Genomic DNA, 26471 nt, shown 5'->3' with positions numbered 1-26471 from the left:
AGTTACCACACTGTGGTATCTGAGATCATCAACAATTTTCCTCTGACTTTAGCAACTAAGATACTTTTGTGATATAACAGCTTACAAAATCAGCCTGTTTTTTTAAAAAAATTACCTCTACTTTGGCAGCAGTGCAATGCAAATTAAAATAAAGTACACATTTTAAAGTGTATGTGTATGCTCTGGAAAGATCTTTTCAAGTAGGAAACATTTTAGTCTAGGAACCCTGTAACAATGACCATTCTTATGGCATGCACTAGAGGAGGTGTCAGCAACAAACTTATCAATACAGTGGTGTTAATTTCCTGATGTCTGATTTACTAGGTAGTGCATATTTATGCTCTGTATATAAGACACAATTTTGAGCCTGTCATTGATCATCATATACTGAAATGGAGGATGCACCATCATCTGACAGGAAGCTGCCTTCCCAGTATTATCTGATTTGGAAACCGAAACCTTTAATTAAATTAATTAATTAAAAAGAAAAGGAGTACTTGTAGCACCTTAGAGACTAACAAATCTATTTGAGCATAAGCTTTCGTGAGCTACAGCTCACTTCATCGGATGCATTCCCCAGGTTCCTTACTTTATAATAAGCATTGGGTTCAAAGTCTTCAAAATAAGATTTTTGTGGGGTGCATATCTGTCTTGTCTAGGTATTTATATGTGCTCATTACCAAGGTTTCTGAGCGGCACAATGACCACTAACACCTCATAAACAGTTTGATGTGTATGAAAGATCAGGCCTACGGGTCTTGGGAATGATGACAATCTGACACAAAGCCTTCTAGTGAACCAGTCACCCTGTGTCTGGTACCATTAGTCTATGATCTCAGTTCGTTTCACAGTAGGCAGGTGTTCACATCACAAAAAAACACCACTGCACTTGCTGTAACCTCATTATTAATCTGAGCAGAGAAACAATTTAAAGATTCATCCTACAGGAAAAACAGGGCCAATTCTCCTGTTTTAAAAGCAGTGGTTATTAAGATGGATGTAATGAGAAATGTGCAGCATCTTTAATCCTCCATCATTATATTTTCCAGTGTCTGCTTTATAACAGGAGCATTGTCCATTCCCTGTATTGGTCTCAATAAGATCTAGAGACAATCCTGGTGCACAAAATAGTCAGAATGGTCCTCACACAAGCTGTGGATCAGAACTAGAACAACTGAATACTTCGTAAATTATTGTACGAAATGTAACATTAGAAATACTGATCCTTCCTCTGTAGTATGTTATATCCCTTAGGTAAACCCTAAATAGTGACTACATCCCACACAACCCCTGGAGATCATCTCTTGACAGGGAATTTATTGCACTGTTTTGACACAAGCTAAATATGATCACAAGCTAAATATGAGTCAACAGTGTAACACTGTTGCAAAAAAAGCAAACATCATTCTCGGTTGTATTAGCAGGAGTGTTGTAAGCAAGACACGAGAAGTAATTCTTCCGCTCTACTCTACTTACGCTCTACTAAGCCGCTGATTAGGCTTCAACTGGAGTATTGTGTCCAGTTCTGGGCTCCACATTTCAGGAAAGATGTGGACAAATTGGAGAAAGTCCAGAGAAGAGCAACAAAAGTTTAAAGGTCTAGAAAACATGACCTATGAGGGAATATTGAAAAAAATGGGTTTGTTTAGTCTGGAGAAGAGAAGACTGAGAGGGGATATGATACCAGTTTTCAAGTACATAAAAGGTTGTTACAAGGAGGAGGAATAGAAATTGTTGTTCTTAACCTCTGAGGACCGGACAAGAAGCAATGGGCTTAAATTGCAGTGAGGACAGTTTAGGTTGGACATTAGGAAAAAATTCCTAACTATCAGAGTGGTTAGGCACTGGAATAAATTGACTAGGGAGGTTGTGGAATCTCCATCATTGGGGACTTTAAGAGCAGGTTGGACAAACACCTGGGATGGTCAGGGATGGTCTAGATAATACTTAGTCCTGCCTTGACTGGACTAGATGATCTCTCCAGGTCCCTTCCGGTTCTATGATTTTATTATTTGCCCAGTAATCACATTAAAAATAGCTGTTTTTTTCTTTTTAAGGTTCCTGTTTTTTAAAACAAGATCAACCTGATTTTCTCCTGTTTCTTAGAAACTGAATAATTTTAAGTTATTTCCTGTATATTTAGCCATTTTTATTTTATTAAATTATTGTGCTTTTGCAAGTTGGCTATAGAAACAGGAAGCAAATCAGTGTTTTAACTCAAAGATTAAGGGGAAAATGTTATTAGCTGATATTCTTTTTTTCTTATTTATTTTGCCTGTCTGAAATTTAACCTAAACAAGACTTTTAAAGCATTATTAGAAAACTAATTAATTGTAATGGTTGGCTCTGTTTTTTATTTATGAGATAGAGAACCTTTTTTACCCAGCAATACTTTGTTTAGAGACACCACGAGATACAGATGGAGGAATTTGGTCTTTATTGTAGGTCACATCTAGCTTTCTTTTGTGCCAAGTGTAACTGTGCCTGACAAGTATATGTCAGACAAAGACAGGTATTGAACTGAGGCTAGATAGCTTATTTCTCTTAGGGCCCATTAGGTTGGTGTTGAATCATAATGATCCTAAAGGAAACAGAAAGAATAGTTCTTTATCTGCACAGGGTGGCAGCAAATAAGCCAGATAAGGGAAGTATTGACTGGCATTTCCTAAACATTTAACAGACCATTTCAGCTTTTCTTGCTCAACCATTTTGATATGTCCACGTGAAGAGAGCCAAAACAGCATAATTCAGTAACATTTTTACTTGGTACTAAAGTATATGGTTCCCAAAACTTGCATACGTGTACTGTTTATTTGCTAAATATTTGGGACTGATTTGTGACATAAAATGAGGTGGACATAGTCTTAAAGCAGTTAAATGATTAAACTGTGCAGTCAAGAAAAAAGATGACTGTACATCGCTTTGCTTGAAGGAGACAAGCTAATACCGTGGAACCTGACTAAAGATATTAAGCAACTGTTGTGGTCTCCCTGCTTCCTGTTGAGAGAAGTCCATGGGGTTCAGTGCAGGCACAATGACTGTTACCCTGCATTGAACATTGTAGGATCAGAGTTGCGAATTGTACCTGCATTTATGAACCCTTGGTAAAGCTAAACATTTAGATTTTGACTATTTTAAAATGTTTCTAAAACTAAAGGAAACTTTGAAAGAAAAAAATCCCTTTGAACTGAAAACCAGAAACAATTTATTCTGAAAATGTCAAAATGAAACATTTTTAAAAGTAGCTTTTTTCAACCAAAGCAATTTGGCAAAATGTGCATGAATTAATTAAATGAATCTCCATTTTTCACTGAAAAAAAATTGTCTGAAAAACTGTGCCCATCTCTAATCTTTGTGTTCAAAACAAGGTTGATGTGACATATAGCAGCAAGAGGAAGGAAACCAGAAATTTGTCTGGGGGTGTGTGTGTGTGTGTGTTTCCTCCGTTTCTTACATATCCACATATTTCCTGGTGTTTTTCATTACTCTCAGGATTACTGCGGTCAACAATGACGTTATACTTCACCTCTTCTAGGTTGCTTTGGCAGCATTTTATGTAAAAAAGAACAGAAGATGTAGAAAAAGATGATGTGAAGGCAGCAATGTCGAATATATAAACAGATAAATATGAATTTAATGTAATATTTTAAAACACTTCAATTTATTTTCTATGTTAATTTATTCATACAGTATCCTACTACAGTATAACTTGTGCAGTAATTAATTCCAGTGCTGTATAGGGTGACTCTATAAAGCAAGGTTTCAGAGTGGTAGCCGTGTTAGTCTGTGTCAGCAAAAACAACAAGGAGTCCTTGTGGCACCTTAGAGACTAACAAATTTATTTGGGCACAAACTTTCGTGGGCTAAAACCCACTTCATCAGATGCATGGAGTGAAAAATGCAGAAAGCATTACAGTACATGAAAAGATGGGAGTTGTCTTAAATATGAGTTAAATATTTAAATATGAGTTAAATATTACAGCACATGAAAAGATGGGAGTTGTCTTACCGAGTGGGAGGTCAGTGCTAACGAGGCTAATTCAATTAAGGTGGAAGTGGCCTATTCTCAATAGTTGACAAGAAGGGATGAATATCAAAGGAAGGAAATTACTTTTGTAGTGCTAACAAGGTCAGTGCAATCAATGTGGACATCGTCCATTTCCAACAGTTGACAAGAAGGTCTGAGTATCAGCAGAGGGGAAAATTACTTCCATCCACTCCCAGTCTTTATTCAGGCCTAATTTGATGGTGTCCAGTTTGCAAATTAATTGCAGTTCTGCAGTGTCTCGGAGTCTGTTTTTGAAGTTTTTTTGTTGAAGGGTTGCCACTTTTAAGTCTGTTATTGAGTGTCCAGGGAGATTGAAGTGTTCTCCTACTGGTTTTTGAATGTTACTTTTCCCCCTCTGCTGCCACAAGAACTCCTTGTTGTTTTTTCAATAAAGCAAGGATTCTCGAATATTTTCATAGTATAGGACACTTCTTAATGGTGATTTTTGCTATGGATGTCTCCTTTCCCATTCATAATCTCATAACATCTCTTTGGCAAATACAGTGATGAGGAGAGCCAGCACAAGTTTAGCTCTGTATGGATTTGAGAACTGCTACTTTAGTACTCTTTCTGTTGTGCCTGGTGACTGTTTTTTTTTTTTTAAAAACCATACTGATAACACTTTGTTTTCCTATATTATATGAAGTTCTGAAAAGAAAATATGTATTTTTTGGCCTAAACCTGATTTTTTTTTTACTTGGAAATGCTGCCATGGTGCTGTTGTAGTTTGGGTTCCTCATGTCTCCATTCTCCTATGTGAAACACTGCAGTCTCCCCTCTTGCTGGACTACCTAGTCTGTCTTGGGAGCCACCCAGAGTGAAAAAGAGTCAGGGAGGAATGTACACAGCACATAATTACAAATCCCTTGAGCATCCTGGGTAATTTCTGAATCAAAATTTTAAATTTGTTTAAGCTGAAAATTTTAGGGTTTGGGGTGTACATTTTTTTCAAAAAGTCAACATTTTTCTGTGGAAAGCAATATTTTTTTCAGTGGTGGCAGGGAAGCTCTTTGTCAAGAAACTGTTTTTCCACCAATAAACAGTTTAGATCAGGACTAATAAGGACTATACTCTTCATGGGTCATTGCTGGGATTTGAACCAAGGATCTTTAGATCATACACCTCTACCATGTAATCCAAAGGAGTAACTTCATTAATTGGCAGTAACAGTAAGATGTTTTACTCTGTGGCTGCTGTTCTCTTCAGGCTGTCTATTAAAGATGGATGCATAATATGCTGTATTAGTGGGTTTACAGAAGTAAGTTGGCACTGTTTAACACGAAATAATAATTAATGTGCTGTAAAACAGGATTCTCTCTGAAATTTACTCCCTTTACCCCCTTACTGAAAGATCTTGATCCTATAAAGTGTTAAGTGCTTCCTGAGAGGAAGCTTCCTGAAGCTTGCCTTCAGTTTACATTCACTTAGTTGTGAACTGAGATTACAACCAGTGGAGTCAATGGATTGCCTCTCTCAAATTGTTTTGTAAGAGACAAAATGGTGTGCCTCTTTTAAGTTAGTGACTGTGATGTGTGTACTGATTCCATTTGCAAATATTTTGAAAGTGGATGTTTTCTCATGCTTATATTCATGTTTAATTTATCTGTGTGTTTGCCCAAATCTCTGTACAGACCTGGAAATCAGAGGCATTGGATTTCAGTATGTTGAATAGATGTATCTTGGGGAGTTACTAACATAACTCAATTTGTAATGTATACAACCCTTAATGCCCATAGGAATTACTTCATATCCAAAACTAGCAACGAAATGGCAGAAATGATAACACAAAATCAATGTGACTTGAGAAGACAATAGGGTCAATGAAAGCATGGCAGGATAAGGATAACCTGTACAGCCAGAAAAGTGACATTACTAAGTTGGTCCTAAATCTAATCATCATTTGTTTTTGATATTGTTAGATACTTAAATTGCTTGCTATGCAACAGGAATTCATGGCTGTGAATTATCATAGTTTCACCCCTGGGAAAGTCTCACTAATATGTAAAACCATTGTGGTCATGTACACATTTCTCATTTAAATGTAGAATAACCTGAGGTCATTTCTCCCATAAACATGATTCAGGACTATACAACAAGACCTGTGTTTGCAAGTGAACCCTGTGCTCACAAATGGGAATGATGACTTCCTCCTTTGTTTAATTTTAGTCTCCAAATTATTACCGGAAGAAGGTGGTAATGGTGGTGGTGTGGGGTAGGAGGGAAACCCTCCATTTTAGACCTGCTGGAAACCATCTGTAACTTCCCTAATGACAGGATAGTGTACTGGCATATATCATTGGGTGGATTCAAATTCCCTGTGCCCAGGAGTTAATAAATAGCTATTTGGTGGAAAATCAGAATCAAAACAATTTGTTCTTGTCATCTAGTGGTGGTTAAATATGAAAAATAGGCCTCAAGTTTTGACTGATCCAGGAATCTAATCTGTGAGCTTGTGTTGGCTTCAATGTATCATAATACAGTGTAGGTCATGCTTTCTGTATAAAGTGTAGTGAAACAGATAAAAATGTCCTTATTGGTTTATGTTTTGTGTAGGTGCTATCTACAAGGAGCACAAAATGTAATATATCACAAAACAAGGATTTAATTTCTTCCTTATGCGCTTATCTTGGTTAAACTTGTCCTTATGTTTCTGAGAGCTTCATTTGCTTAAAGGTAGTTTTTAATACTCCTAGTTATTTGGATCAAACAGAAGTAGCAATGGACTAATTCACATATGATGCAGTCCGCATCTTGCAGGCTTAGAGCTTCAGCAAATGTTAATTAAACAGACAGTTACATTTTTCCCAAGTGTGCCTGTACACAACGGTGTATGAAATAACAGGATGGAAGGAAACTGAAACTTTTGGTTCTTTCAACTCTCTTCACAAACCACATGCTAAAGTACCTCCTTTGGAACCATCAGGTTATGAGACTGACCTCACAGCACATTAAGCGGTGGAAGCTGTTGTCTAGCTTGTTGGAAAACCTGTTCCCCATTAAGGGCTAGAGAGCGACTTGTTGTGGCTTCAGCCCAGGTCAGTGTGGGGATGCTGATCCATCCCTCACCAGGTGACCGGAAGAGAGGGAACACTGTTGAAGTCTACACTGGTGCAGGAAAAGCGCTCTTTTACCTGGAGCAGGCTGAGCAGCACCCACATCCCGCCCATGGGAGTTTGTCATGATCGAGTGTGAGCATTACACGTCATCAGTTCTTTTGCAGTGGGCTGGGAAGAAATTACTTCCCTCACTGCCAGATTGTTCTCTTTCCCCACAGCAGGTTGGGGACTTAGTTGGGATGAATGGTGAAATGCGGGTTAGGCTATGATGTCCCAACTCATTATGTAAGTGTGGGGTGGATGTCCGGCACAGGTATTCCCATTGGGAAGGGATACAGTGATCAGATAAAATGGATTGGTAAAGGATTTCAAGGAAGTGTTCTCTAACGGAGCAGAAATGGGGGGTTGGGGTTTCTATGACTGGTACAGCAAGAAGTCAACCCTCTGCTCCTTTATAGCGCCCCCTTAGCCCTCCTGCATTTGAGGGTGGGAGGAAGTGGTGAGGTCCCAGCAGTGGGTTGGCCAAGGGAAAGGTGGCTGAGGGAGGGCTGACAGTCTATACCCTATAACTGGAATATATAAAAACCAGTGATACTCAGACTGAGGCTTGCGAGCTGCAAGTGGCTCTTTAATGTGTCTCCTGTGGCTCTTTGCAGCACATGATAATTAAAACACTGTCTGACTTAATTATTAACCAGTCTAGATTATTAACCAATCAGGATGCTTTTACTATGTTGTTAAACAATTGTAGTTGATAAAATAATAATACTTGGTCAGTCATTTTTCTGTGAGAATAATTTTAGAGGGGGGGAGGAAGTAAATAAAACAATGGATTCACACTACTGTGGCTCTTTGGGGTAATGTTGATACTAATTTGGCTCATGAACCATTAAAGTCTTTGTATCAATGACATAGATGATTATGCAATAGCCTGCACTCTAGAATTTTATCTGCCAGGTACTCCCAGAGATTTAGAAATAACGTTACGGCCTAACTAAACCACATCCAGTGTCTCCTGTCCTTGTTGTAGCATAGCCAGAAAAAGATCAATGTACTCACAGTTAGCTTTGATCTCTAGTGCTAAAAGGAATTTCCTCATGTGTCTGTGCATGTGATGAGCTGTGAGTTTTGTACCCGTCTTATAATAGCTCCATCTATGTTGCATTTCCCTAGTTTGTTTGGCATCATTTTCTCTATTGGAGAGATGAGGAAAGCAAAGTGAAATGATGTCATCCAATACCACGCAACATGGTGTCTTTATTATTATCAAAAATTAATTCTGTTTAGCCTGGAACTTCAGAATTGCTGTACTCATAGTTAGTACTCTTCAAATGAGTCTCACATGTTTATATGTATATGAGGGAAAAGGTGTGTCTTTCTTCCTTTTAGAGTCCAGGTCCTACAAATTTTCACTCATGTGAGTAGCCTGGGTTACTCATATGAGTAAGATGTATGCATGCGAATAAGGGTTTGCATTTTTGGTTCTTTTTATAAACTTTTAATGTATAGAATACATTTCTGTAAAAGATGTAGAAATTGATGCAGAAATTTACTTGGTTTACATAAGAACGTAATGGCCATAGTGGGTCAGACCAATTGATCCATCTAGCCCTGTATCCTGTCCTCCAACAGTGGATAATGCCAGATGCTTCAGAGGGAATGAACAGAAGACATAATCATCAAGTGATCCATCCCATGTCGCCCATTCCCAGATTCTGGCAATCAGAGGCGAGGGCCGCTTCAGAGCATGGTTTTGAATCCCTGCCCATCTTGGCTAATAGCAATTTATGGACCTATCCTCTGTGAACTTGCCTAGTTCTTTTTTGAACACTGTTATAGTTTTTGCTTTCACAACATCCTCTGGCAAGGAGTTCCACAGGTTCACTGTGCATTGTGTGAAGAAATACTTCCTTGTGTTTGTTTTAAACCTGCTGCTTATTAAATTCATTTGGTGACCCCTAGTTCTTGTGTTATGAGAGGGAGTAAATAACACTTCCTTATTTACTTTCTCCACATCAACCATGATTTTATAGACCTCAATCATATCCCCCCTTAGTTGTCTCTTTTCTAAGCTGAAAAGTCCCATTCTTATTAATCTCTCCTCATATGAAAGCTGTTCCACAACCCTAATCATTTTGTTGCCCTTTTCTGAACCTTTTCCAGTTTCAGTATATCTTTTTTGAGATGTGGCAACCACATCGGCATGCAGTATTCAAGATGTGGGCATACCATGTATTTATATAGAGGCAATATGATATTTTCTGTCTTATTATCTATCCTTTTTCTAATGATTCCCAACATTGTAAGCTTTTTTGACTGCCGTTGCACACTGAGTGGCTGTTATCAGAGAACTATCCACAGTGACTCCCAGACCTTTCTTAAGTGGTAACAGGCTAATTTAGACCCCATAATTTTACATGTATAGTAGGGATTATGTTTTCCAGTGTGCATTATTTTGTATTTAGCAACATTGCATTTTATCTGCCATTTTGTTGCCCAGTCACCCAGTTTTGTGAGCCCAGTTTTGGGCTAATGTTTCATTTAGTTATCAATTATTGCATGATAGAAACCTACAGAAAGAGTAAGAGTTCAAATATATCCTTGTAAAATTGATTATTTAATATAAACAGGATTAAAAGTACAAATGACAATGATTTTGGAGGTTGACCTCAGGCAATAATGATTGCCTTGTGATTTAGGCTCCTATACAAGCAAAATACTTAACCATGTGCTTAAGTTTAAGCACATACTTAAGTGCTTTACTGGCTTAGGGTCTTAGCATAGCACACTTGAGATCCTTGAGCAGAAGGGTATAAATAAGTGCAAAGGGTTATATGTTACAAAAGTGATATTTATTGGAAAGCAGACTCAGTGTATTGGTGAGCAATGTCCACATTACAGAATTCCACAGGATTGATAGATATACAACAAAAGTGACTGCTTTTTCATGGGAAAATTTCCCAATTTTTAACCATCTTGAGAAATCAGAAAATCAAGATGCAGAATGATATTCCAGCAGTAGCTCATGTTATGCTAGTTCACGGCTCTGTCAGATTTAGAATGTTACCATTCATCCACTGGAGCATTACATTCTGTTGTATGCCACAACAATTAGATTGTCCTTCTGATGCATAGTCCCAGGGCTTATTTTTACTACCCAACATGAAGAATGAAATATGTGCAAGAAAGACTTAATAACCCACTTACATTTGTAAAGTTAGTGAGTTATCATGTCTGTTGCCTGATAGGTTGTTTTGTTGCATGTATTATCTTCATATATCTTTAAAACAAATAGCTCTCATAAGTCTTCCATTAGTAGGCTTCCCCCCCACCATAGCTTATGCTCTTCCAGTTGTTGTTGATATACCTTTTATACATTTTCAGGAAAGAAGTGCTAAATAAATGACATTTCTCTGTCATATCTGTTGATTCTCAAAGAAGACAGAACTAACTAAGGGCTGGGAAATTAACAGGGGTGTTCACAAAATTCAGGATCAACCCTTAAGTGTATATATTCAGGTTTACTTTAGCCCATGGACCTCTGTATTCATCATTACTTTTCAATTAATGGAATGATTTTTCTTTTCTTTTTTTCCCACAGAATAATGATATCATCTATTACAATGCAAAAGATGATCAGAATGATGTAAGTAATATATTATCTTCTTGTTTTACCTGTAAACTGTAGGCTGCTTAAATTCTCAGAAAATTGAAAGGGTATTAAAGATTCTAAAGGTGTTAAACTGACATTTTCAGCTACTTGTGGGAAATATTTTGGATTTCTGGACATACACACCAAGTTTGGTAGACTGCTAGGCTGCCTTTTGTGTTTGTTTGTTAGGGTTACATTTTCCCTCGTTAGGCCTTCTGAGTTATTAATGAGGAAGTGTGCTTGGGAAAATAACCCTCTCACCACAGCATTGCCTATGTATAGAATCAAACTGTAAAATCTGAATTACAATACTATAGAATCAAGAACACAAAATTCAAGAACTCCAGAACTGTTTTCTTATTTTGTTTCCAATATTTCTTTCTGGCTGGGAACAAAACTACAGCAGGAAAAGACCATGAAAAAGACGGTTCTTATGAGATCTCTAGCCCAATTTTGCAGATTTAAGTGGTCAGATTCTCCATTGCATCATTGCACCCTGTGTAGTCATTTACAGCAGTGGAAAGTGAGTGGAAAATGGATGAAAACGGATATAATTTACAAACAGTAACAATTTGCACCTATTTTGCATTGATGCAAATGACTGAAAGGTGCAGGGCAATGGAGAATCTGGCCCAAGAAGAGTAAATTATATGAGTTTTCCCACCACGACTTTAAATCTTAAACATCTTGTTGTCTCTTGGGAGGAAGGGACGTTATTGTCTCCTTCACTTGAGATAATACAGCTGCCTTTTTTATTATAGATTTAATGTATAGGCAAAGGTATTGGAATGTATTAATCAGATGATCAACATGGTTAATTCGCACTCTGTAATCAAGTATTGCTAAAAGATTGATGGCGTCACTATAGAATTTGATGCTATTGCTGTAAGGTAATTAAATAAGATACATAGATCATGTCAAACAAAACTACTTGAGTTGCTTACGTCAGATATGGGTACTCAGCTGGGATGCAGGCACAGAAAGTTTGTGCACAAGGAACCAAAACCTACAGAATGAAATCTTCAGACGCGAGTGCCTGAAGATAAATCTATACTTAAGCACCTAAGTAAAAGTGATGTGAGTTTGAAAGATGCTGAATACCTAGCCTGTTGAATTGAATGCAATTTTCAGGTGTTCTGCATTTCTGAAAACGGGCCACTTTTCTTAAAGTGCCTAATTGTGCATTTAGGATACTAAAATGTGTGCATCCAAGTGTGAGCGGTTTTGGCATAAAATAGAAGCTCATGCTTTAATTCGGCTAAATAAAAATAGTATTGAGAGGTTCTTTGAGACATCTTTTTTTTATAGCAATGGTCAAAATAGGTTAGGCACAGCTGCAACACAAACACCACTCAGCAATTTGTCTTTCTCCGTTCGGAACTCCTGTAGGCTTTTCCAGAAACATCACTTTATCCTTCCTCCTTCCAGCTTGTTTGCATTGATTTATACTCCTTTCCTTTCTGGAGCTCTACAGCCTTTGACACCAGAAGAAAATACAAAGTGACAGAAAGCAGGGATATTTTATCTGTGGGATTTTTTTTCTCTTTAAGGTATTTTTTTTTTCAAATTTAAGAAAACAGTGTGAATGAACAAAGAATTAAACTTCAAGAAGCCGTTGGATTTTAAAGTCTCTGGTTGCTTTGAGAAACGTGTTTTTTCTCTGCTAGATCAGTCTTTGTAACTGGCATGATCAGAAGCTGCTTGGCTGTCTGAAACTAGTGTTCAGACTCCACAGGTGCCATTAATGACATCCCCCATGAGTCCTGGTTAGGCCCCGACAATTTAGGTCATCTTCACATTTCATTGCCACTGATGCCTATCTACTAAGTGCTGGACACGCTCTTCCTGGATAAATTCCTGTAATGCCTTTCTTTCTGCAGCATTCATCAAAGGTGAAGCTTTCATGTTAACACTAACCTTTATCACCTTTAAAGCAGCAGTGCACTCACTGGTTATAAACAAACAGTAGAAGACTTATTTTCATTAGCATATACGTGAAAAGAAAACATAGGCAGCAAACGTAATACCGAAAAGGCCACTGTTTCTGAGAGTAGCTAATGATTTTGTGTGCCCGACTTGAGATACCTTAAAAGGGCCTGATTTTTCAGAAAGTGCTGAGCACCCATCCTCTGCATATCTGGCCCCTTTAAGGAGTCTCAAGTTGGGCACACACAATTACTAGTCACTTTTGAAAATCTTGGCCTAAATATATAATTTTTTAAATCCAGTACATTTAGATCTTCTCCTTTATCTAGGGTTGTGTGATCTACTTGAATGAGTGCAGGGTTTAGGGACCAGGGATCTTCTGAGTTGTTAATCCCAGCACTGGCTCTGACTGTGTGGCCTTGAGCTAGTTGCATAACCATTTTAATCTGTAAAATGGGGATAAAATTTATCTCACGGGGTTATATGGATGGATGAATCATTTTTTGCAGAGTACTTTGAATGTGAAAAGTTTATATATATATAATACTATTACAAATTCTCAAAAAAACTGCCTAACTACCTTAAAAGAACAAATGATGAACATAAGATTGACCAGAAATCTGGTTATCAAGATATCTAGTTGAACAGATTTGCTGTCATCTTCATCTGAAATATGTACACTCAAAAAAAGCTCAAGAGACCTTTCTTCAATTTCTGTCTCACTGATTTCTAGTTAAATTCTAATGTGCAGACTCACTGTGTTGAGGTCCTACTTCAGCTGACTCCTCTCCTCCAGACCTCTTACTGCAGAATAGTATCCCCCCACCCTAGGGTTACCATATTTGAACATTCAAAAAAGAGGACACTCCATGGGGTATTTGCTCTGCCCCCCGGTCCTGCCCCAACTCCACCCCTTCCCCACCCCCATTCTAACCCCTTCCCCAAAGTCCCTGCCCCAACTCCGCCCCCTCCCTGCCCCACTGGACCCCTTCCCCAGATCCCTGCCCCGGTCCCGCCTCCTCCCCTGAGTGCGCTGCGTTCCCCCTTCTCTCCCCTCCTTTCCAGCTGTGCGAAACATTCACTTTCTTTCTCAAATGATCAACATTCTCTTTCTTGAATGATCAACTCTTCTTTGGGGAAAAATAATAATGGCAAAATACCGGACTTTTTAGATATTTAAAAATTCCTCCCGGATGGCAATTTAAGAACCAAAAAGCCGGATATGTCCGGGAAAATACGGATGTATTGTAACCCTACCCTATCACTCCCTGCCCAGCTCCATTTTTCCTACCTTTTCACATTTTGTGGGTATCTGACATTAAGATGGCGCTATTGCAGTGCACTCAGTTAGCCTTCCAGTAGTTTGGAATTAAAATGGAGTGCAAGACACTGCTCCTAGAGTAAAGGAATGTGTGTATCTGTTGAAAGAAAGAAAAAAATCTCATCAAGCACTAGGACTTTGTGAAGCTTAGAAACTTTTTCTCAGAGCAAGCAGAAAGGCGTCACAGTGAAGAAGTGCATCATTACCAGCCTTGATGAACTAAATTCTTAGATCTATAGCACATGTCCCTACTTGAAGCCTGTCTGAAACCTGCTTACTCTGAAAAAGAAAAGGAGTACTTGTGGCACCTTAGAGACGATGAAGTGAGCTGTAGCTCACAAAAGCTTATGCTCAAATAAATTGGTTAGTCTCTAAGGTGCCACAAGTACTCCTTTTCTTTTTGCGAATACAGACTAACACGGCTGTTACTCTGAAACCTTGCTTACTCTGGTAACTCCTGTGGTCTTTAGTTCACTTGATTTGCCTAATTCCTAGATCCATCTATTATTCTTGAAGCAAGAGGAAACTTGTTTACTCTGGTCTTCAATTCAACTGACTTACTCTCCAGTAGAGCATTCTGTTGATCTTGTACAACCAAACTGTCTTGAATATTCTGGTCAGCCTGCTCAGACCCTTCACTTAAAACTGTTGGTTTTTCCAGAGAAATCATTTTATATTGGTCTCCATAAATTATATTAATTCAGGACAGTTTTTGTTCCACATAATGTGCTGCAAAATTCAATGTTGTTTTTTTCTTTGCTCTCAACTAAACTATCACTGTTCTACAGATACTCAAGTTTATATATCCTGACTTTTCAATCTCCGATAAATGAGTCTTAATACTATCACCTTTTCTTGTAAGCCCTTTTAACCTAATTTGATTCTTGCCTCTACCTGCCTAACCCTCCCCAACAACATCACATCTGTGAAAGTTACTGAATTAACAAGACTGAACAGTCATTCTCAATTGTTCAGTCACAGCTCAGCTGACAGCAGTGAAAGCCTTCCTAGAATGTCCTACCAGTGTGTCTTAACACTGAACTGGGACCACTAAGATTGAAAGGGTTATTCAGTTTCTCTGTGAATGTAGTTTTTTGGCCTATCAGCTGATGTCAGTAAGGATGTCAATTATAGACATATTGAGTTTGTGATGTGAACACATGTATACTAGGAACTGGAATAAGACCAACTCATTTCACAGAGGCCACTTAATATCCATCAGTTGTTTGCTACTAACCTAGATCAGACTTTACCCAGTGACCTAGACATGAAAAGCTCTGTATTCCAGCACATATTCCTGATTATTTTACTCCCACAGTCTGTTTGCCTTTTCTGTCCTTTACTTGTTTGCTTGTGATCATCTTGTTCTATGCTACTGGTGATTGAATATTGGTTCATCCTAATCTTTGCAAGCTCCAAGTCTGAAATGTATACACTGTTGCAAAGTCCTTTAAATAGTGCAAAGTAATCTAGTCCAGGATAGGGTGACCACTACCAGATGTCCCGTTTTTAAAGGGACAGTCCCGTTTTGGGGGACTTTTTCTTATATAGGTACCTATTACCCCCTCAATCCCTGTTCTGTTTTTTCATGGTTACTATCTAGGAGTATATTTAGTTTTAGTTCATATTAGATTCCATCTGTCCATACATACACCTGAATCCAAAAAATCCCAACATCTTTACTTAGTATGATTGTTTTTATTATATTGTTTGTTTATATAATGCATTATATATAGTGTGCATTGACAGCATGCTAGATGCTTTACAGACAATCTGAAGTTGAAGTTAAATCTAGTTGCAATTGCTTTTCAGTGCAAATTGCAGTCATTATTTAGGGCCAGCCAGGAAAAGAAGAAAAAATGCAATAAATGACAGTTGTGTCTGCTCCCTGGCTGTTTCATTTGTGTTAGTTTATACCACAATAGTTGTAGAGACAATACATAAACACTGCTGGAAAATACTACATTTAGATACTGCTGTATATAATTTTTTGAAAATCAGTACTCCTTTTGCTCAGTGGATTTGTATTAGAGCCATATGTAAGTCTTAATAGATCATTACATGCTCCTGAAAATAACGTAGTTATGCGTCTGCCAATCTATCTGCCTATGTTCCTCGAGCCTAAAAAATATTAAGAAGTTTTCTGGAGCAAATTGTTCTCTGATGCCTTATTGAAAAGAAGATATCATCGGGAAGGAAGAACGGCTTTGTAGGTAAGGTACTGACAGGAGATTCAAACCGATCAAGTCCTTGGTGTGCTACAGACTTTTTTTTACCTAGGAAAATTATTTATCCATAATACCTTACTCTCCATCTATAAAATGTGGATTCTAATACTTCCTTCTCACCACCCTTCATCTCCCTCATCTGTTTACATTGTAAGGGCTATGGGAAGAGGACTGTCTTTTATTATATGTTTGCAATGCCTGGCATAATGGGGCCCTGATCTTGGTTGAGGCCTATACAGTAATGCAAATAACTAATAATAATAATTGCAGATTCTGCCACAGACTTCGTGTGTGAGCTTGAGCAAGTTGCATAAGCTCTGTGCTTTTGATTCCAATGTTCTGCTTATACGATGTATTGCTTTCTTTTACCCTTTGCCTGTCTTGCCTATTTAGGTTGTAAACTCCTGAGGATGGGGACACTTTCTTAATGTGTATGTACGATGGGCAGTATAACAGGGTCCTGACGTTGGACACGTCACACCCAGCTAATATCACCTTCTAAAACAACCTTCACAAATATGTGTTCTATCAGCTACCCTTTCTACAGTACTGAAATTACCCTTCTGTGTGTGGACAGTGATCTTTTCAATTACAGCCACTTTGCTTCTGTTGTTTTGGTTCTACGTATTCAACTCCTCTTCCTCTGTGCTTGGCAATGGAAAACACTTTACCACTGAACCTCCCTGCCATCGTGTCACAAAGTTCTTTGTTGCTCACATCCCCTTGGCATACTTCCTATCAGATTTTATTCTTGTGTAACTATTTTATGCTGCTGATATCCAACTCTGATTCCACCCCCCTACTGTTTCAGTCTTTCCTCATTTTCTGCTTCTACTAATTTGTAATCAGTGCACCTTGAAACAAAACTCCACCTTCTCCAGGTTTCTCCTCAACTCAAATTTCACAGCAACTCTAGTACTAAAAAGCTTAGGATGAGGTTGTGTATGAATGAGTAAGTGACCTGGGGGTCATATCTCCTATCTATATAAATTTGCCTAGCTTCATCTCTGAAACATTGCCCCCTGCGACAATCTCTCAGCCATTCTTCTTCAATTTCTTTCATTTCCTCTGTGGTAAGCTCGTGCTTTATATGTGCCAAGGCCCAACTCCTGAGACTTCAGTTTGTCAAGAATATGGGCTTATGTCCTTTTCCATACCTGGAAGATGTGTAGCTCCCATCCTCAGAAATATTTACTGCTAAACTAACCATTTAGGAATCTAGTTCAAGATTTCTTTCTTTTCCTTCTTAACCTGAAATACCTCCTGTTAATTTACTCCATTCTATTTTTCTGGTGTCTTTTTCTGTTCTTCAGTCCAGTTTGCTTTCTCCTTCCTATTTACACAATGCTCTGAAGAGACACCTCTCTCACTCTTTCCACCATCTAGAATATTGGGGGGGGGGGGGGCTAATTGTTTTCTTCACTTGGATTTTTTTTAAACCACTTGAAGACTAGTCATTCGTTGACCTTTGATTTCTCTAATACAACAAATAAAACAATCAAATTGTAAACCTTGGTCTTCCAATCAGTAACGAGTCTCTGGTGTTCTGCAACATCAAACAGATGCTGCTAGTTTATCTAATTATTTATATGCCCCTCGGTGCAATGGTATGTGAGCACCTCATAATCATTAATGTATTTTATCTTCACATAGGGACATGAGGCACAGGGTAGATTAAGTGTTCTTATGTTCTAAGTGACTTGCCAAGGTCACAGCAGATAACCGACTAAACCAGTAGGTTTCCGTTCACCAGAAAATATTTCCTAGCCCTCTTGTTTGGCAGGTTGTAGTCTATGCAATTGATTTTTATTTGAAGGTGTAGAGTACAGGTGTATGAAAGATACAATGCTTTTATGTGACAGCTGAACAGCACTGTTAGTCTGTCCTTTTCCACACATTTTAATTACTCTTTCTCTGCTTTTTCCATTTTGTCTCCTTGCTCTTTCCACTCTTCTCTATTTATAGTCTCTTCTGACTCACCCTTCAGTCCTCTCTTCTTGTGTTGCATTGGCCTGGCTTTATTTCAAATCATCACCTTTTTCTTCACAGATCTTTTCCAAATCTAATTTCTCTCTGTATTTGCTCATATAATCCATCCCTCTAGGAAGTCCTTAATTGCTCCATCTCCCTGTTTTCATTCTTCGGGTTCTTTTCCTATTTGCTTTTTTTTTTTTTTTTTTTTTTTTAAATATTGGTCACTTCTTCCCTGTGGCAAACTGCAGTAACCGGGACACTTCTAATACTGTACAGACAGTGCATGGTTTGTGTTTCCATTATGTAATGGCAAATGTATATGCAGTAGCCTTCTTTGTATCTTAAATAGCTATACCAGCTCCTGCAGTAGCAGAACCTAAACCACACATTAATTTTCAGAGTTTAAAATTCAGTGTTTTCTGGTGTCTTCTGTGTGATAGCTCTTGAAATTATTTTGTTCATGTTCCATTTTTAACACTAAACATGTAGCAGGTTTACCTACCAAATTGCCACTGTAAACTATAATGGTATAAATATACCACAGGGTAGATCTGCTTACTAATTTGTAATTGGAGATTTCAGAATAAACTAGGAAAATCATAGTGATGTGTGGAATCATTCCAGAACTGGCCATTAAGGTCTTCATTATTCACAGACTACTGCTCCCTCCCTTGTTTTAGATAGCGGTAATATAAGTTAGTTATCGGTTGCTGTGCTGCCAGTGAAATGATAAGTTAGGGCAGTGATAACCTGCGCTATCAATACCATGTTGTTTAATTTATAATGCAGGTAATAGCATGAGTCTTGAACAAATCTACTTTTTCCCCTTTTATTCTAATCATGCTTTTTATAATCCTTTCCACAAAAAGAACGTAATACCCTAAGGGAAAAGAGAATACAGAATTGCAGTGACTTAGCTAATTAACTCAAAGGACTGAGTCTTGTTCTTTTTACCTATGTTGCTCTTTTTATTTAACATTTAGTTTAACCTCAAACCAGAACAGCCATGCCTGGCTGGAAGCTTACTCTTATTCATTAGGCCTTAATTGGGAACATTCAATTGCATCTCCCGGCAAGGGATGCATCCCTAATTGACACAAGTGATTTATGAGAGAAGAGGATTTCCTTCATCAGCCCCATACTGGAAAGCAGCCATGACTGATGGAGCAGTACCGCTTGTGCAGATGCTAATCATTTACTAATAGTTAAAGCGGCAGCAGCACTTTTTATTCATTTTCTTACTAAACTCAAAGGGGGAGGTCTAAGAATGGAAACTCCACAAGAGACTGAACAAACTAGGAACTAATGCTTTGACTAAGGCTAAAATGTGAGTTTTACCTACAGGGAAGCAGCCCTGTTTTGTATCAAACAAGGTCATGCCTATAGCTAATTATTTTTTAAATATGAAACACTGCCACTTTTATAAAGTTTTGCATAATCTGTTTTAAATTGTTTGAGCTCTACTGCAGGAGATACATGGCATTTAGTGACTGCTCTGGGGATAATACCTGAAATACAGACTCAGTGAAAGATATAAAGCAGTGGCATAAATGCAGCTCTATACCTCTTTGCAAATGCAGGCAACAAGGAAGCATATGTTCAGCTTAAAATCACTAGATAAACCAAGAAGGAGGAGGCAGGGTTGGAGGGGAGGGCTTTTGTGTGGGTATAGGGGTGTCATCTTTCAAAACTGACTAGTAGATTATGAATGCCACAATTTTTGGGTGCCAAACTTGAGATGTCATACAAGGACTGGTTTCAGAGTAGCAGCCGTGTTAGTCTGTATTCGCAAAAAGAAAAGGAGTACTTGTGGCACCTTAGAGACTAACCAATTTATTTGAGCATAAGCTTTCATGAGCTACAGCTCACTTCATCGACTGATTTTCAGGAAGTGATGAAGCCCACCCTCTGACAAGTGTGTACCTTTGGTGTGCCAAGTTGGGCACCCCATATCCCCGTTTATTGTTTTAAATATTTGCATATATAATATAAAATAAGTCCTCAATTCATCTTTCTTTCTCTCTCTGCCTCCCTCCTCTCCTCTTAAAATATAGAGCAGAGAAACAAGGTAATTGCATTTGCCAAACAAGACACATAACACATGTTTCTTAAATTCTCCAACCCTTCCTTTTTAAATAGTGAATTATTATTCACTGTACTTTTCTTTGTTTGTTGTTTACGTGCATTATGTTAGAAGACAGAAGTTTCTTTGTGGTTTTTTTCAGAATGAGTCTAAGCCATGGGAATGTGTCTCTTTTGAGAACGGAATTATTATCTGGGAAGCAGACACTTTAATGCCTCTTTTCCTAGGTACCTGTTACCACGGTTTTTCAGAGACACATTGTTAACGCTGTGTGAAACTCACTGGTTTTGGTTTGCAGGGGTTAGTGTCAGTTTTTTCTTCGGTGTTAATTCGTGAGATTTAATACATCTGAATTTTGTTTTATTTACATTTCAGGTTAACTCATTAAAAATAAGCCATGAGAATCAATTAGCCCAGGTTTACTGGAAACTGAGTCCAGGTTCACTCCAAATTGATCTCCATTACCTGGCTGATCCTAAGATTTCTGACCTGGAATACATTTCAGTTTTGTGCTGAAACCATGTTAGCTATATTTGTTCTGGTGTTTTTGTAATGGAAATTTCACACAGCTTTAAATGTGGACTGCTCAGTATAGTTTTCAGTTATTCTTTCTTCAGTTACTTTTACTTCAAGTGTGGAGATGATTAAATCAATGGAGACAAAATCAGAACCAGCCCACATTTTAATCCTTTTTAGGGGATATGAAAGTTTGAACTTTTTTTTTTTCTTTACTGAACTTCTACAGCGCTTGGCTCCTTCTGGGATAAAAGTAGAAAAATGCAGATCAACAGAAAAGAAAAACAAAAACCAGGAAAATGCTGGCTAAACACCACTGCAGAATCCTGACAGTATGTTAGTTTGCACTTACCTTTCAATTCATAAACATATATTTCCTTCCACCTTTAAGAGTTACATATTTCTTTAATTTTTTGTTTCCATTTTAAGTCTTCATAAATTCACAATAGTCACTATCTTTTTCACTGTTGTCCCTTTTGGCGTAAGTGCTTGGCCAATATTTTGGACTTGCAGGGTTGTTTGTTAGGACGAGCAATACAATATGACTTGCATATAATCTTGGGTGTAATCTTGTCATTCAATAGTAAAGTCAGAAAATTATTTTTGTTACCCACTATTTCCCCCAAGGGAGCTGCTATAGCTGTGGGAGGAGCCTCTAGAAAGTGATTATTTGTTTCTGAGCTTCAGTATGGAGCAGCTATTTTAAAATTGACCAGGCTTCTCTTCACCATCCACTTGGGGTGCCTGCAGCAGAACAGGAAGCCGGGGATCCCAAAAACATGTTGTCTACTTCTCTCCCCTCTGCTACCTGATCGGCTTAGTATTCTCCTCAGGGTAAACAGAGTAGAATGGCAAATGAAAATCTCCCATCTATCTGTGATGCTGGGATTCCAAGGGGATCAGTGCAGCCGATGGCACAGTGACACTTTTCTGTAAATAGATTGAAACTTCGCCATGAAAGTTGAATGATGAGTACTCAAGCAATCCGGGACTTCCGCTCCACTTCCTTCCAAGACAGGTTTCACTAGAACAGGACTCCATTGATGTGCTAGCAACATTACTATGTTGCTTGAGAAGATATTTTGCTTATAAACCTCTATTTTGGGTACCAAGGTGGCAAGCACTTTAGAAATACCTTGAATAAATAGCTAGATTCTGGCACTTAAAATTTTATTAGGTGGTAGGAGGAGAAAAGCTTTTGAAATAAAATGATATGGAATGTCACGTGATTGTCTCCTGCTTGCTTCCCTCTTTCCCAAAATCTATTTTTGGGTTACCATAATTTTTAACTCTTGGTTCCCTTCCAAATCTTGTATTCTTTATTGTATTTCCTCTGCTATTCTACATCCAGTTGCTACACTCTGCTTCATGTTTGTGAGGAGCAACAAAATGAAAATGATACTCAGACAATGCTGCAGGTATCATGCCAATTTCACTTTGATACTCTGTAGTAGAATGGGTTATAGGGAAGAGAAGCTTAAATAATGCTGGTACGCTACATTTAATCTTGTGTTTATGTTGAGTGCTCTAGGAGGTGTTAGCTTGCCAGTCACAACTGTGGTGGGATCACACAGTGATAAAAGCAGTATCTCAGCCAGCCAGGTTCCAAATCCCATATGCTTTTATAGATCACAATCACATATTGAGTTCTTTTCTATCCTTTCTAATTGGAAAGACAGTTCATGCTGTGGAGCACAATGCAACATGTTCCTTGTATGATGCGCTACTCAATAACGGGACAACTGCATTGTGCCCTAACTTATGTTTCCAACTCATGTTGAGCACGTAGCCCCATGTTCTTCAGTGGAAGCAGAGAGAACTAGGGTGAGCATACACCTCAAATGTATCTAATTTTGAGAGTGTCACTCAGTTTAATCCCGAAGTTACTTATGTTCTACACCTATTTGATATCTCCTCACATTTACAGTGAAACTTATTTGATTCATAAATAAAGACTCATGAAACCAAGCTTATAGGAAACATTGTGTATCCTAAAGGAATGATTCCAACAGCGTTTGAAGTTTCCTTTTGTCCCTCACTTTGAGTCTTTGTCACACACTGTAATTTGATTATTGGCAGATAGATTGAGAGGTATGATGTTGAGTTCTACAGCTAAAAGGCCATCCCTTCTGCAGCACAGTGGGGTCCTGATCCATAACTAGGAGTCCTAGGTAATACAAATAATAAATAATAATTCTCATCTGAGTGCAGATAAGGAAAATGTGCCTTGCCCTAAAACAGCACAAGATGTGGCCAGTGTCTTGTAGAAGACAAATTAACAAATGAATCAAATTTTCCGTGGTTCTTTTGCCCCACTGTATGCCCTTCTCCTTTTTACATATATGAGCACACTCACCCACCATCCTTCCAGTCTCCAGTAGTTCCCTGGTGATGTTGCTTCCGTCTCTTTTAGCAAAATGCACACTCCATGATTTTACTGTGCACTTTCACTTTATGTCTGAAATCTAATATCAATAACAGTATGCTTTGAATGCCAGTGTAAATTAATGCCATTCCTTGGGAAGATAAACATTTGAACTGACAGTGAGTAGATGACTGACGTTGGCTAGTTAGATACCAAGGCTTTATCAAGTTTCTCACTGAAAATGAGCTCCTTCTACACCTAGCGAATGTTGTCGCTGGGAGACATGTCAAGTCTTTCCACGTCAAGTTTATTACAGGACAGTTCGATTCTAAACAGTGCTTGGGAAATGGGTTACCTTTGATGCTGTCATTGGAATCATAAATTATCTTAATGCCTGAAGTTCTTCTTACACTCTCTTTGAATTTGCGGGAGAAATCAGACACCATGCTCATATCCCATTACCAATGGTGCAAGTATTTTTTCTTCCCTCCCCTCTCCCTTGCACCCAATGTATGAATATACATTTGGGGCTGCATGAAAAATACATTATAATGAGATCTGACTATGCCCAGAGCTATCTCCTACCTGGGAAAGAGTGTTATGAAATAATAATGACAAGAGTGCTGCTATAGTCAATATCATAAGATGATGAGGGTGTTCATAATGCAAATAATCCTATCTTCAAGGCAGACATGCATCAGAACAACACTGGAAGTCTCCCAAAGGAGGCAAAAGTTTATGCCACATGAAAGATCACAATTCAACCCTAAAGCTAGTGATTCATCATTTTAATGGAATGTTACTTTCTTTGAGATCTTAGTTTTATCAGAAACATGAGCGATAATAACAAAAATAAAAATGTAATAATTGTTTTTTGTGTTTTTTGGGGGTAAATAGTCAATCCTGATTGAACTTAGTGGTAGGACTCTCATTGAAACAGTATTTTCAGACAGTTATGTGTTCCCCGATTCTAGATGAAAATGTTAGCGGAAGGAATGTTGTGATATGTCACTTTGAATTGCATCAGTCACACTGAGTTTTGTTACATGGCATAAAACTAAATGATTAACTAAATCTGACATAAATTGTTAGGTGGTTGATCTGAGGGTGAAACCAGATTTGAAAATTGCAGTTTTTTCCAAGAAAGGTTGAATAGGGTGTGGCACTACAACCCATATTTTCCATGGTTGTATGATTATGAAATATGATGCAAATTGTACAAGATGAGTCATGTAAGGTGTCATTGGAAAATGTATGATTTGCGGAATGTGATTATCTTATGTGTGTACATGTATCATTTTTGTACTTAAGTGATGAATATTGCCTATGTATCTGTGTTTCAAATGTAGTTACACCTGCATGACATCATCTGTAGGCTAGATGCTTCCAGTCTAGATAACTTGTAAGTAATGGCTGCTATGACTCAACAAGGTATGCAAGGGCATATGACCAGAGCACATGACACTGATCTCCATTTTGGGTACCTGTATTTTTTCACAAACTGGTCTGGGAACCAAGTTTGAAACAAAGGGTTCCTGCCCTATGGAAAAGCTATATAAGGCAGAGTTGTTCTTCACCCCCCCACAACTGAACACCTGAAAGAAGCTCCGAAAGAAAAGGACTTGAAATGGGGGTGGGGAGCCCAAGCTGCAAAGCAAGTGCAGCTTGTGCCTTGGGAATCTGCAAGCCTGTTTGTATCATCAGTCAGGGTGAGAAATTATTAATTCATATTCAAACTTTATAGTATTTTAGATTTAGTTTGTGGCTTTATTTATTTATTAAGTAATCTGCTTTGATCAGTTTTCTATCATTTATAATCTATCATTTGTAGTTGTTAAACTTGTTTTATGTTTTAATCTAAACCAGTGGCCCTTGACTGTAGTGTCTGGGGAAAATCTATCTCAGCTTGTATTGTGGATATTCCTCTCACATTGAGGGAGAGGTGTACTGAATAATAAATTCATACTGGTCGGGGTTTTGAACAGGGCAGGACAGTACAACTCTGGGGTCTTGAGCTGGGGATTAATTTGGCTGCAGCCTCTCTCTTGTTGGTTCATGCAGTGGTTCGCTAAAACCTGCATGCAATTGTAGCTGGGTTTGTCCCAGCCTGTGTGAATGCTGGTGGGAGTGTCAGACCGGGACCTGTCTATAGCCTATAGTCACAACAGCACAGTGCTGAGAGGGAGCCCAAACTGAGTCAGAGGGCTCAGAGGTACCCCAGTTCCAGGTGTCACCTCAGTGGGAGCCTGTCACATAGGTCTTTTAAAGATTCTTTTATTAATAGGTTCAAAAATGAAGACCTCACATAGATTAGTATCTAAATAAACTGTGTCCATATTGGTGAGTTTGGCACAAGAAAGTACAAATCACTTTACCCCCTAAACGTGTGTTCAAACTCATATTACTTATTGTATCTAATGAAAGAAATTGCCAAATATAATCTTACATAGTGCACTGTGGATTTGATAAGAAACTAACACTGGTAACTAATGTATGACAATGTTACAAAATCAGTTAAAATAGTCCAATTATAAATGAGACAACAGAAACAACAATCCAAATGATGTCTTAGCCATGGATAATGTACCAAAACTTGTAGCAAAGTGTTGGGTTAATAAGTAATTTTGTTTTCCACTGCAGTTTTGAAGTATTACTTTTATTCAAGGCAGAATGTCACACTACCTTAAAGTTACCTTGGATATATTTTAAAGTCTACATTATGACTTTGGGTACAGTCTTGAGCGAGGAGGGATGTGTAAATTGCACTGCTCCAGGATTAGTAGAGTAACAGTTCCTCCCCTACTTCCTGTGTGTGTGTGTGTGTAAGAAGGCTATTGGCTCTTCTTCTCCCTTGGAAGCTTCCCCCCCCCCGCAACATCCAGGTAGCCCCCCAATAGTAGTTTGACAGAGGATCCTATTCTCTCTAATCCAGTTAAGAACAGAAGGTAAGTGGAACTAGTCTTAAGAAGACAGAGTCCAATGCAGACCGTATCTATTTGCAGATGGTTATGTCTGCTATCTTACTCATTCCAGTGCTGTCCTCATCTCCATTTCTGCGAGCATTAATACTATAATCTACTGTTTCCTATACTTTCCATAAATAAAGCTGTCAACTACAGACAAGGCATCAGACTTCAAACAATCCTTTATGTAACGCCTTTCAGACAGTACTCCTGCATCCAAGTCATGTCTTTCCAGACATGTGCTGAATAGTAAGCAATCTCTGGTTTAGCTGCAGAAATAATTCTTGCCCAGTGTGACTGTGAAAGGTCAACTACATTTCTGCTTCTTCAACTGTTCCT

General features: G+C 38.2%; 1 protein-coding gene across 3 annotated transcripts in view; it reads left to right on the top strand.

Annotated features, from left to right (window-relative positions):
* CACNA2D1 (calcium voltage-gated channel auxiliary subunit alpha2delta 1) overlaps nucleotides 1-26471 on the top strand; it is a 683749-nt gene that overhangs the window by 347471 nt on the left and 309807 nt on the right. For all 3 annotated transcript variants that reach the window (XM_073328631.2, XM_073328632.2, XM_073328633.2), the window contains exon 5: nucleotides 10706-10750. In XM_073328631.2, the coding sequence (XP_073184732.1) occupies nucleotides 10706-10750 (45 nt within the window). The remainder of the gene's footprint in view (nucleotides 1-10705; nucleotides 10751-26471) is intronic.

Source organism: Lepidochelys kempii, chromosome 1 (assembly GCF_965140285.1).
Source record: "Lepidochelys kempii isolate rLepKem1 chromosome 1, rLepKem1.hap1, whole genome shotgun sequence".
Classification (NCBI taxonomy): domain Eukaryota; kingdom Metazoa; phylum Chordata; order Testudines; family Cheloniidae; genus Lepidochelys; species Lepidochelys kempii.
This window is presented reverse-complemented; position numbering and strand designations above follow the sequence as displayed.